Here is a 13595-nt window from a genome sequence, read left to right as displayed (position 1 = left end):
AGATAGAGTCAAAACGATGAAACAATGGAAGCTATGAGTGTGAGTTCAGGATGTTAAGTTTCTGTTGGGGTGATTTCATTGAGGAACTATGTCTCGTGTGAAGTCAAAGACTCCACATTAGGTAAGTTCAGGAGATAAGGTAGAGTTTGGAGGAACATCAAGATACTACAGTGACCCCAGGTCATGGTGTTCAGCAGGATTCTGGCTTTACAGTGTATAGAGCACTGATCCATTTACTAGAAGTCATACTTTAAAAGTTGTGAATTCTTTTCTTTCTTTCTTTTTAGTTTCTTTTTATTTTAAATGAACACTGAAGATAGGAACCTGCACTTAGGTATGTTAGGCAAGGATTTCACCAAGGAACTGTAGCCACAGATTTTAAATTTTGCTGTTTTGTTTGACCACCAGTGGGAGTACACTACTATTACTCCCATCCCACTGTACCATCAACAAAGGATCCAACACTTTACAGGGCACTATTTTGCTAATCCAAAGTGAGCTGGTGGGTTAGGTGCATTCAATGCCTTTGAATTATAGTTCCTTTGTCCTAATAGGTTTATCAGCACACAATTTAACATCAGTGACATCATTTCATGAGAAGTATGGGAATCATTGGATAAGATGGTGTGCTGTAGAATTTTATGTCAACTTGACACAAGCTAAAGCCATCTGAGTGGAGGGGACTTCAGTTAAGAAAATGCTTCTATAAAATTTGGTTCTAGGCAAACCTATAGGGTCTTATCTTAATTAGTGATTGATGACAGAGAGTACAGCCCATTGGGGGTGGTACCATCCCTGAGCTGCTGGTCCTGGGTACCATAACAGAGTTGGCTGAGCTGTTACCACTTGGAGCAAGCTGGTAAGCAGTGCTCTTCCATGGCCTCTGCATCAACTCCTGCCTCCAGCTTCCTGTCCTGTTTGAGTTCCTGCCTTGACTTCCCTTAGTGTTGAACCGTTACCTGGAAGTATAAGTTGACATAAACCCTTTCCTTCCTAATTGCTTTTGGTCATGGTGTTTCATTACCCCAAGTAACCCTCAGACAGATGTCAAGGACATCAGACCGTCAACTATGCACAGTATAGTCCAAATGAAGGTCAAACAATTTCTGGCTTTAAGAAAGAATAGATTTTTTTTTATTTTAGACTTCTAGGAATAGGCACTGTGGTGAAGTGACACATCTCATAGAGCAATCTTCACAATATATCATATATCACATCTTCACAATATATCATATATCACATCTTCACAATAGCTAACTTTTAAATGACAGGGTATTTTAGAATGTTCCTTTATTCTTGCTGTTCCTGTTTTAGGCAGTAAGTTCTGTGAAGGAAGTACAAAATAAGCAGCTACAAGCCATAGTATAGCTAGAGTTGTTTGAATACTTTTGTTAGTGTGAAAGATTGAAAACTTGGGATTTGCTTAGCTAGTACTAATGAAAATTGTGAAGTTTAACAGACAAAAGCTAGAGAGACCACAGAGACAAAGTGACTCGTTGACAGTGTTTTAAGGAACCTGGGTTATTGTATGAAAGCTACTTACTATCCAGGTCTTCATAATTCTCACTGATGGCTACATTTGTTAAAAAGTTAAGTTGAGGAACTGTAAGGTTATAGAGCACAAAGAGGAACAAGCCACAGGAAAAATCGTGGAGCATCTTCATCTTTTAAATCTTTAAAGATTGCCAAGGGTAGACTCTGGATGGCGGTTTAAGTCTTTAAAGATTGCCGAGGGTAGACTCCGGATGGCAGTTTAAGTCTTTAAAGATTGCCGAGGGTAGACTCCGGATGGTGGTTTAAGTCTTTATAGATTGCCGAGGGTAGTCTCTGGATGGCGGTTGTTGAGTTCTTGAGTAAGAAAAGTTTCTCAATAGGAAACACGAATTTTATGTTAGTCCAGTTTTATATATTAAAAATGCTATTNCTAAGTGTCCCCTTGTGCCAGTGACTCCAATTGCACTGGCAGACTTGCAGTCCCCACTCCCTGTTCAGAATACTCTTTCTTGTCAAGTTCATATTTTGTTCTTCCCAAGAGAGAATTATAGGCATGGTATGGAAATATGACTCTTTCTAAAAGTAACTCTTAACTTTCAAAGTTTCATTTTATTATCTTGCAAGGGTCAGATAAATGCAAGTACACTGAAAACGTCATTGTCGTTCCTTTGAGGGATCAGAATTCAAAATAATGACTTATTGACAGGAAACAGGTATTAAAGTGTGTGCATAGTGTATTATAAGAAATTTGAAGACCTCTTTACTAATAGGAAAATAGTGTTTGACTGCATGGATCTTTTCAGTGTACTACTAGCTTAAAAATATCTCTGGTACCAGACACTGTATTTGCTTTTTTAGTTTCATTCTTTTGACATATTCAAGAGAAGCCATGGCTTAGGCACATTAGAGATTATGTTAAAGTCTGAAATGCTGTTTTAAACAATAGTTTCTCTACTCTGGTTGCCTGTGCTTTCTCTGACTGAACATGTGCCATGGGAGATGTCAAAATTCTTCTCCACCATGGAATGCAAAGAAGAGACTTTTAGTTTCCACATGGGTGCTGCCTGCCTTTTACATCTCTGATTTTGAGAGAAGTTGGAGTTATGATTTGTTCAGAAGGGGCTGATGGTGGGGAGCTGCCTCAGAGATTTGGTCCCCCTTCTTTCTACTGCAGTGTGTGGGAAGAAGCTTCAGTCATTGTCTAAGACCTCACAGGAAGTGCATATTTTTGTAGCTGTTTTAGCTGAATGACATGTTCCAGGTAGAAGATGCAGAGATCATGAATATCAGATTTCATGGCAAGTCTGAACATAGTGCATGGAGCGGGGAGGCAGCTAAACTTCCTTCTGATCCTCTGTCATCTGCTTGGGCAACACAAGGAAGTTAGGGGCTGACCCATGACGAGAGCCTCAGCAACACATCCTGAAATGTTCCAGATGACAGAAACATCCTGTACCTGCTTTTATGCTGCCTTTACCTCAAGATCCTTGTCTTCTATCTAGGATCAGAATATCTTAAAAGGAACATGGATAGAAAGGGTAACACAAATATAGCCCCAAACATGGCATACCAAATTTTAGATTTTTGTTTTATCAAGTCAATGGAACAGTGAGGGACTAGATACCTTCAAGCATTGAGTATTTTAATAACAAAGTGGTGTCAGAAGCTGCCAGTTGAAAATTCAGTTCTTTATTAACTAATCTCATGAGGCACACATTGTGATAGGGCATGAGAGTTTATTTTCTATCCATTTGTACGTGGAGATTTGGCCCTTTGGAGAGAAATACACTCAGCCTAATAATGGCAACTTTCATTATTTCCTAGGAACAAAACAGAATATACAGCCAAGTATGATGGGGGCATGGTTGTAATTCGGAGCACTGTGGCTAAGGAGGAATTACCAGTTCTAGCCCAGCCTAGATTATAGAGGGATACCTTGTCTCAACAAACAATCAGACAAACAAACCCCCAGTACCAGTGGCCACTACAAAACAGAACTTGTGTTACCTATGTCTGATTTATCTTACTAAATATCCCCAGTAAAATTATTCAGTATAAAACCTTTCCCACATCCCCTTTTGGAAAGATTTAAATGGAAATTTCAAAATGTGAAATTAGGCATAATACCCTGGGATGTGGTCAGGCAATACTCCCATTGATAGATGCTGATTATTTTAAAGCCTGTCATTTTGACTAATATTGAATGACAATTCATCTGGGCATGTATAATTTCCTTTGTCCTAGAATATCTGGAATATTTTTATCAGCTAAAAAAGTAATATCTAAATCTTTCATGGATTAAGATTTGTAAAGTTAGGCAGAGGAAATTTTCTGTGGGTCAGACCATCCCAAGGTTTTATCTATTAGTGATTGTATATTTCTCGAAAGAACAAGATTGTCAATGTCCTTCACAGACACATGTGCATTCACCAAGCATTCATTAGGAATGGATTGCCCATCAGTTCCAAATACTACTAGCAGTATTTGAACTAGTAGTAGAAACCTACTGAAGTTCAGTACCTGTGAGACAAAGTTTAATATAGATTTTATTAACTTTTACTTATAAAGTTCATTCTGAGAATCATCTATGAACTCATCTTAAACCTTTAAAAAGCTCCTGCTATTTTGTCTTCTTCCTATACCATGAACTCCAAAGTAATAGAAATTCGATAGTAGCAATTGAGCAGTCATTCCAACCTAAGTTCTTTTGCTAACTGGCATAATAAAAGTAATAATATCATCTTAAAATTATACAACCACTTTCAGGACATTTTCCCATTAGTTCTTGTGACAGTCTCTAGGGATATTATTTAGTTCTGATACCATCAGTACTAATGACAGAGGTCTTGCAATACAGCAGAGATGTACTCTCTGCAAAGGCACCATTTCATAAATTTCGGTTCTGTGGATATTAGTTAATCCCCTTAAGTTAAACAAGATTTGACCAATAAACTTGATATCGTTTGGTTAGCGCTCAAGTGAGCTTGAGAAAATACAACCAGGATTTCCCACATTGCATTGATAGATGTGTCTTGGAGCCTACTAGGTGTCCAGTAGCTAGCTATGAGTATCCCAGTTCCCGACCTGTGGCTTCTTATACACATGCATAACTTCCTCCAAGGCTTTCTTTAGTTTCTTAGCGTGGTGGATGTTGAATCTTCAAACTTAAGCAACTGGCAGACAGTACACTCAACAGGAGTGTACCATTTTTGTGTGTGTGTGTGACTTTTTTATTGATTCTTTGTGAGTTTCACGTCATGCATCGCAGACCTGTTTGTTTCCCTGTCCCTTTGCATCCATCCTTCTCCCTTGCAACCTCCCCCTCAAAAGAAAATATAAAACAGAAAACAAAACAAAGCATAAAATACATCTTGTAATAGAAGATGTGGTGTGTCACAGTGTGTCCCACAGTACACCTCTGTGTCCACACATCTTCACTTGCAAATGTTCATTGTAGTGAGTCATTGGTCTGGTTTGAGGTCTCTGGCTTCTGCCAGATCCTTATCAGGACTCCTCTTGGCTATCCTGTTGTTTCCCTCTGTTATGGAGATCCTGAAGCCTCGGATCATCTGGACCAGACCTTTCACACACACACACTATAACAGTTCACAGATGATGTAGATTTTGGGGTGGTGCAATTCAAAGACCTGGATCTGGGCCTGGGTCTTAGTTGGGTTGTTCAGCCCTCTGACTCTCCCACATCTGCACTTCCAGGTCAAACTCTCCAGCACTATCCTGGTTAACCCATCCAGTGATACTGTTGGCAGGGGCAGAGTCAGCTCTCCCACTGTCATTACCTAGGGCTTGGCTCACCTGCACCTATGCCACCAATGTCACTTTCACTGTGATGGACAGTTGAGTTGTGGTGCCCACTCTCACAAATGCTGCAGCCTTCAAGGAGTTGGGCCAGCTCTCCTGCTGGGACTGGTTCACCCATGCCTTCACCATCAAGGCAAGCTATGCTGTGTTGCCTAGACAGGGAGCAGGGCCCACTCTCCCAAGTGATGCTGCTGGTGAGGGGCGGAGGAGGCTCTCCCACTCTTGTAACCCCAGGGCCAACTCTCCAGCCATTTTGCATATTTTCTGAATAATAATTATAGAACTGAGTACTTTATTTTAATATAGGAAGAAAAGAACAAAGCAGAGCCATTTCTTTCTTTTTTAATAAAATTACCATATTTGACAATTTCTCTCTCTCTCTTTATATATATATATGTATATATATATATACATATATATACACACACACACATATATATATATATAATTTAAAATATTTCTCCCCATTCCCACTCTCATCTCCCTTCCACTCCTGCCACCATCACGTCTTCCTCCTTCATCGTCCTATTTTTACTTTTTGTCTTCTTGTTTGTTTTTATGATGTACTTATTTATTAAGAGTTGCTTGCATGAATGTGGTTAAAAGTTTACTCACTGGAGCATGGGTAACTTACCAGTGGCTATTGAAGAAATTGATTTTCCAACCATTACCTGCTAATAACTCCTCAAGGAGGGGTGGAGCATCATGAGTCCCTCTCCTGTCTGTGATGGAATATTGAGGGGTCCAACCTTGTCTGGACCTCGTACAGGTAACCATGGCCTCTGTGAGTTCCTACATGCAGTGGCCATGACATGTATGGAAGACAGTGTTTCATAGCATGCCTACCTATCCTCTGCCTCTTACATACATTCCAATGCCCTTTCACTGTTGTTTCCTGAGCCTTGCAGTTGGGTAATAGAGATGTTCTACTTTGAAGCTGAACACTCAACATAGTCAGTTAATTTTAGGACTTTTACCAATTATAGGTCTCTGCATTAACTGTTTCTCACTGTAAACCAAAGCTTTTCTGACCAAGACTGGAGAACAGTAATCCATGAATTTAAGCAAATATTTAGAAGGCAGTTTGGCACCATGACCACTTAGTAAAACAGCAGCAATAGATTTCACCCCAGGGCCTGTGACCTCCCCTGCTGCCATGGGCTTTTGAACAGGTTTGCAGTATGAGACATGAATTCCCTTCTGTGGATCAGGTCTCAAATCCAATCAGAAAGCAGTTGATTATCACCGTAACAACCATGCTACTGATCAGGAAAAATACTTGCTAACATAACTTATTGTGTAGAGGTGTATAATACTAACAAAAATGTAGAAATGTATTTATATAGAGAGATCTGCATGGAACTTTCACTTTTCTTTTATTCTTTGTTTTACTTGTCATTTAAAATTTATTTTGATTGCTCTATATCAATCACATCTGTTTTATTAGCTCATCTAAGTAACATGTTCCTTTTATAGGTCACTGAAATGATTCTGGAAATGTCTCTGGAAGTTTGGTAAGTTTATTTATTTAATCAGATGATGAATATTAAGTTATATTACTAGAGAAAATACTTGATGTGTGAAATAATTCCTAAAGTTTTGAATATATAACAGTATCATTATAGTCTCCTTCAGCTATCTACTCATTTAAAATATCCAAATGGCAGAGTTGTGCATTCTTTTCTTCATTTTCCAGTAGTCTGGAAGCAGGGTAGTACTTAGCAGAATAAGAGCTTGTTTTCAAGGGCTCTCCTTCTAGTAACATGTTTATTCCCATGGGTATAATTACAATTTTTAAAGCCTATTTCCTATTGCAGATTAGCCCCTATAAGTGTAATAATTCTTTCCAATGCATTATGCTTGATGTGGTTTTTTAGCAGAGTATAGGTTTTAAGGTATTGTTACTATCAGTATTCAAAAGAAGTATTATGAATACTGGGATTTCAATGTCTTATAGATGCCCCTAGATTTGTGGGTATCTGGAGTTCTGTTATTTAAAGTTCTTTACTTTTCGAAGGAGTCCTCCATTAGACAAGGGAATTTATCAAGATAATATTTCTGAAAAAAAAAATGTTTTCTGGGAGTCAAGCACTTTGTTCTGTTAGTGAGTATTATGATGTTAGCATAGTCAGGGTGCAGAGACAAGGGACGAACACCTGACCATGTAACCTCATGAAGGACTGAACCAAAGACCCACAAACATCCTTCTGTACCGAATCACTTCTGAAAGTCTTTACTCTGCTAATATACAATGTGAGTTGGACACTTTTCCATTGCTGTTATAAACCACCACGACCAAGGCCACTTATAAAAGAAAGACTTGGCTTGGGATTGAAGGTTCCAAAGGGTTAGTGTTCATGGTGGTGGAGTAGAGGTAGCAGGTGGAGGAGATGTAAGCAGCAGTTAAGAGCTCACATCCCCATCTAGAAACAAAATGTAGAGGGCACACTGGGAGTGGCAGGAAAGTGCAAACTCGGTCAATAAGTGACATTCTTTTCTTAGCATCACCATACCTCCTAATTTTCTCCAAACAGACACTTGGGCAGCAAATTATCATAAGTGCCCAAGACTTATGAGGGACATCTCACCCAAACCATTACAAGATGTATTGGGGACTCTTTTATTTTACCTAAATATCACTGGTTTTTTTTTTTGAGAAAGCATTTTTAATTTGTTCACATCTGAATACATATTATTAATATTTTATTTTCTCTATTTTGAGTTCAGTGTTAGATCATTGTTTGCTATAGGACACACACTGATTCAAGATAATAATCAGATTGTGTTCTTGTTTAAGTTGCTTCCTGGGAAATGGCTTGAGGGAAGCAGTTGACGTGTATTAATGCTCCTTTGGGGAACTTAAGAGGGTGGATGCTATAAAACAAGGCTCCTGGGAACACTGGCTTATTGACTTTTCTGTTTTCCACCATAGTTCATGCCCAGACCTACGGTTCAGCATGGCACTGTGTGATCAGGAGAAAACTTTCAGACAGCAGAGGAAAGAGAACATAAAGGAGAACATGAAGAAACTTTTGGGTCCAAAAAAGAGTGAGGGGCTTTATTCCACACGTGATGTGAGTCCAGAAATTTTAAACGTTATTACAGTCTACCGATAACATTCTAGTATTTTCTTCAAATATATCCCTTAATGTGGACATTTTTTCTTCAGCTTTTGGAGTGGAACAGTGGTTCAAGAAAAAGCTTTGAGGAAGGTCCAACTGAATATTGATCATATTTGGTAATAGTTAACAGCTATAGTAATCATTTTATAAGTGTTAGTTCCAGAGAAAAGCTGAAAGGAAAACACAGAAAATTCCCTTCATGTTCCATTCACACATCTGTATAACCACCCAGGCTTAGAATTCTCTAGTGAAACCGAACCAAAATCGTGGGGTTTAGGAGAGAGAGAGAGAGAGAGAGAGAGAGAGAGAGAGAGAGAGAGAGAGAGAGAGAGAGAGNTAGTTTAATATGGAAATTGGCTCCTGTATATTATGAGCAATATGAAGTCCTGTGATATGCTGTCTGCAAGGCAGAATCCCAGAGAATACAGGAATATAATTTAATCTGAGTCCAAAGTATTTGATGCTATAACTATAAAGGCCTAAAAATTAGGATGGCTGGGGTAGTGCGATAGTGCTGTTGATATCATGCCTCAGAGACTCAAGGCCTGAGAAGCCATCGGACTAGGAATCCAAGGACAAGAGGAGATGGATGCATATTTTGCCATGACTCTTCACAAAAAGGACAGAAGTTATTCTTTATATAGTCTACTGATTTAACACTAGACTTCTTGGAAACCACCCCTATAAATGAATGCAGAAATACTGTCTTCTTAGCCTGCTGTCTGAGTATTCCTTGACCCAGTGCAGTTAACACAAAACTTACCATTGCATTTTTTAACTGTTAATCTTCTACATCAGAATGGTAAACTTGTTAACATCAACAAACCTGCAGCTGATGCAGAATGGCTCAAAGTCCACAGTTTACGTAAGGGTTTGTAATGAATGTACATTTTATGGATTTTGACAAATGTGTAATGGCCCATGTCTACAGACTCAGGGGAGATAGTTTTGTTATCTTGAATAGCCATTGTCTTCTACCTACATGGTTCTTCCTTTTACATCACCTCTGACATCCACTAGTCTTTCTTCTGGCTATCAGATAATATGAAATCTTTTCAGAGTTGATTATTTTATACAATAATAAAGTAAATTTCAGTTTATTCCACATTTTCTCATGTTTTTTTTTCTTTTTTCTTTTCTTTTTTCTTTCTTTTTTTTTTTTTTTTTTATTTTAGCTTCTTTCCTCTTCTTAGAATTGAGCAACCTCCACTGTGTGGATGTAAAACAGTTTGTATTCTCTAATGCAGGTTTAAGCCTTTTCCCCTTTATTTTTATTCATGTGTTTTGTTTGGGTGTCTTGTCTGCAAGTGTGTCTGCTCACTGCACTTATGTAGCTCCTATGGAGATAATTAGAGGGCTTCGGGTCCCCTGGGACTTGAGAGAGTTGTTAGTGGCCATATGGATTCTGGGAATTGAAACCAGGTCCTATGGAAGAGCAGCCAGTGTTTTTTAACTGCTGAGCTATTTCTCCAGTCCCCAATATAGTTTGTTTGTTTGTTTGTTTGTTTGCTTTTTAAATAAGGCATGCAAGTACTAATCCTTTTAGAAAAAAAATTACCAAAAGATGAACACAGAAATAAGGTTTGCTTAACTAGTTTTCTAACATTCTGTAGCTGAATTGAGTTCTTATCAAAAGAAGAGATTAAAAAAATGTAAGGTTCTATGCCTCAGTATAGGGGAATTCCAGTGTCAGGAAGCAGGAGTGGGAGTAGGGGGAGAGGCAGACGGAAGAGGGGACTTTCAGAGGGGAAACTAGGAAAGGGGATAACACTTGAAATGTAAATAAAGAAAATATCTAATAAAAAATAAAAACATAAAATCAAAAAATATTTATATTTCCTAGCAAAGAGCTTCAAAAATTAACAAAGTAGTCAAAAAATGAGTTCTACCTATCAAGAGCTCAGAATAAAAGAACTGAAGACAGTTATTAACAGTACAATATTTGAATTTACTTTAACTTTTTTTGCTTAAATTACAGTGAATATTCAGTAATATATTATGTAAACCTTTTATCATTCACTTGCCTGTTTGTCTGTATATGTATGTATGTAGTATGTATGTATGTATGTATCATCCTCATCATCTACTTAATATCCCCTGTATCCCTCTTTTCCTCTCTACTTCTATTTCTCTATTTTTATCAATAAAATCTATAAAGATAAATTACTGCAATAAAATTTCTTGTTAGTGGTAGATCAGAAATTCTTGGTTTATTTCCATTAGCTTTTTCTTTTAACTGAATATTTTAACTAACATAATTTTGTTCATTAAATTCATGAATATGTACCCTTCCTCTCTCTGTCACACACACACACACACACACACACACACACACACACACACACACACACACACACACACCAGAATTTCAATATAAATGAGAATTAATAACTGAGTAAGGTCACCCACGTGGCATGAGATGGGAAATTTCCAGCTATGTTTTCAGGGAGCCCTGAGGTGAGAAGCCAGCTGCTGATGTTGGAATGGCTTTGATTTCCGTGGAACCAACTTATCAGTAAGATAAGGTACTGCCACTTAGGGATTTCATGAAAGGGAGAAGTGAAGCCTCCATTTAAATTTCTATTTTAAAAAAATGCAGAGAACGAGTTTTCTTTAATTGTGCAACATCTTTTTCAGTCTGACAGATCTCTTGAAGAATTTATGAAAGCTTGTTGTGTTTGGCTACTAGTATTTGGAGAAACCACTTTTTTTTAAGCATATAGTTTGTTTTGTTTCTCTATTTGTTTTTAATGTAGGTAAGAAGGCTTTCACCAGCAGTTCTTCAACTGCCTTTTGTTTCTGTCTTTGCTGTTGTTAGACCATTAGCACCTAGAAATTATATTTCAAGTTGTTCTGGTTTCTGTCATATGTCACTGACTGAAGACACCTGTGCTAGCTCCTGGAGATATGGGTGGCAAGGATGGTTTCCTTACTCGGTGACTTTAAAGCCTTTTTTGACAGATATCTAAGCAAATGAAACAAATGATGCTCTAAGGGAAGCCATGTGCAGGGATGCTGGAGTGGGTGGGAAGATGGGAGAATACTGGCCAGGCCATGTGGAAGGAAGGAGCCTGCTGGGATGAAATGGAGGTTCTCTGCATTCATGGTTGTCTCCATCCCTCAGAAGAGCCTGGCTCTCAGGAAGGCCCAGATCCCAGGCTCTCAGCCTAGCTGCTGTTCAGTTATTTGCAACCATTTTATTTTTCACTTCAACTCTCTTTTTACTCCATTCACAGAGAATAACTTGGCTCCTCATCAAAGACAAGTAAAAGTTGAGAGCTAAGAGTTCAATAAATCTTTCTCTTCTAGTTTTTGGCCATAAGATTGACAGGTACCATCTGTACCTTTCCTTTCTAGTTTCTCTTCTACTTTAACTAGGGAATTTCCTTTTCTTTCAAATGCAAAACCACATCAGATCACAAGCTTTTCATAGGAACCAGGATGTGTTAATTATGCAGCCCTTCCCAGGCCCCTCCACATGGCATCTATGTTGTCAGCTTCCACTTGGGTATGGATATTTTATACAAAAGGGTCTGCATGCTCTTTGCAGCCCACTTTGTACCTTTTCATGCTTGAGGCATCCCTCTTCACTGCTCTATTGCATCAGTTCCCTAACAGATGCTGAAAGTGTCTTATTTGGCCTTTCCTAACCACACAGCTGCTGATGTCCTCCTGACATTTGAAGCACTGCCCCTACACTTTGCAACATCTAAGTCATCATGGGTCTTGATTTTCTTATCCAATCTCCTTGTTCTCATCTTTGGTTTCATCACCAGTGTGCCTCTCAGGATCCCCAACTTCATGTTCCTAATACTGAAAACACCATCACTATTCTCTATAACTCCTCCTTCCAAAAAATAAATGTGATTGCATTATACTCTGTTTTTGTACTAGAAGGTATACTGTTTGTTTGTTTTTTCTGAGTCTATCATGCTTGTACCTAAAAGTACTTGTACAGATATTCATTTGATATCTGCTTTCTCCATTAGCATATAAGCTTGAAGAGGGCTGTGTACTGTCTGTGATGTCTACCTGTGTGTTTCTGGTACCTAGCATAGCTCCTAAAATACGTTACTTAGAAAATATTTTATGTGACTTAGGAAGTACGATTGGGTAGGAGTTGACAGCATTGCATTAATGGAGAGGTAAAGTAGAAAAAATGGAGGAAGAGGGGGACAGAAAGGAATACCACGCTTCCAAAACAGAGGAACACCACTATCTGGATGATAGTGAAGAGACGAAGGTTTAGATGAGAGGATTAGATTCTTAAAGCAGACACATCTGTGGGCCATATGAGTCTGGATGTCCAGTGGTCATTTTTTCTTGGGGTTTCAAAAGAGTAGTTGCTGCTGCGACCCCTGATCCAGCATTTCCTAATGGGAAAAAAGAAACATATTAAATCTTCCTAGAAAAATCAAATTTGGCTTCATATTTGTAAATGTGGCAGTATACTAAGTTGGTTGTTTTGTTTGTTTGTTTGTTTGTTTGCAGTAAATGGATAGTTAGGTAGTCCCTTTTCTCAAAAATAGTATTCAAAATGTAAATTTCATTTATTTGAAGATGGCTCCTAGAATTCTGGTTTGGCGTTTGTCTATCCCTTTCTCTCTTGTCAGAAATCATCAGCTTAGACATAATCCACACCTCAGACTATGTGATCAATAGTGTCATTTCCATAAAAACAAGATTTCTCTATTATCATATTCATCTTTGTGTCTTTTAATCTGTCGTTCTCCTGCTCTCTATAAAGATCTTCAAGTTCTCATCAGTATTTCATAGTTGCACTCTAGGTATGGGACTGTAGGTTGTTGTCCTCAAGAACTGTCTTAAGAAAACCCTAAAGTCAGGAATGTCCCATCCTGCTCTTGCTTTTCAAAAGGAGACGGTATTCAGTGCAGGACCTGATGAGTTTAAATCTTGAGTGAACTTAGGCACACACTGTGTTGCTTGTGCTTCAGCCATAAAGTGAAGATGATATCTCTCATAGAGTCAAGGCAATGGACATCAATGCTTAGGATGTATCTAGCAAAATGTGCAGAGCACACAGTGAAAGACCCACAACGTGAGGACTCCCTCACGTTCTGACTCAGGAGAGGCGACACCCCAAAATCACCCACAAGAAACGATCTTGCTGCAACTGCAAGAGGATTTTTATTCGAGAGC

General features: G+C 38.5%; 1 protein-coding gene across 1 annotated transcript in view; it reads left to right on the top strand.

The window, feature by feature from the left end:
- Positions 1–13595, top strand: part of Pla2g4a (phospholipase A2 group IVA) — a 130293-nt gene that overhangs the window by 63224 nt on the left and 53474 nt on the right. Inside the window, exons 6-7 of the mRNA XM_021162091.2 lie at positions 6790–6827; positions 8246–8387. Coding sequence (XP_021017750.1) covers positions 6790–6827; positions 8246–8387 — 180 coding nt within the window. The remainder of the gene's footprint in view (positions 1–6789; positions 6828–8245; positions 8388–13595) is intronic.

Source organism: Mus caroli, chromosome 1 (assembly GCF_900094665.2).
Source record: "Mus caroli chromosome 1, CAROLI_EIJ_v1.1, whole genome shotgun sequence".
In the NCBI taxonomy this organism is placed as follows: Eukaryota; Metazoa; Chordata; class Mammalia; order Rodentia; family Muridae; genus Mus; species Mus caroli.
Note: the sequence above shows the minus strand (reverse complement) of the source record. Positions and strands in the feature narration are given on the sequence as shown.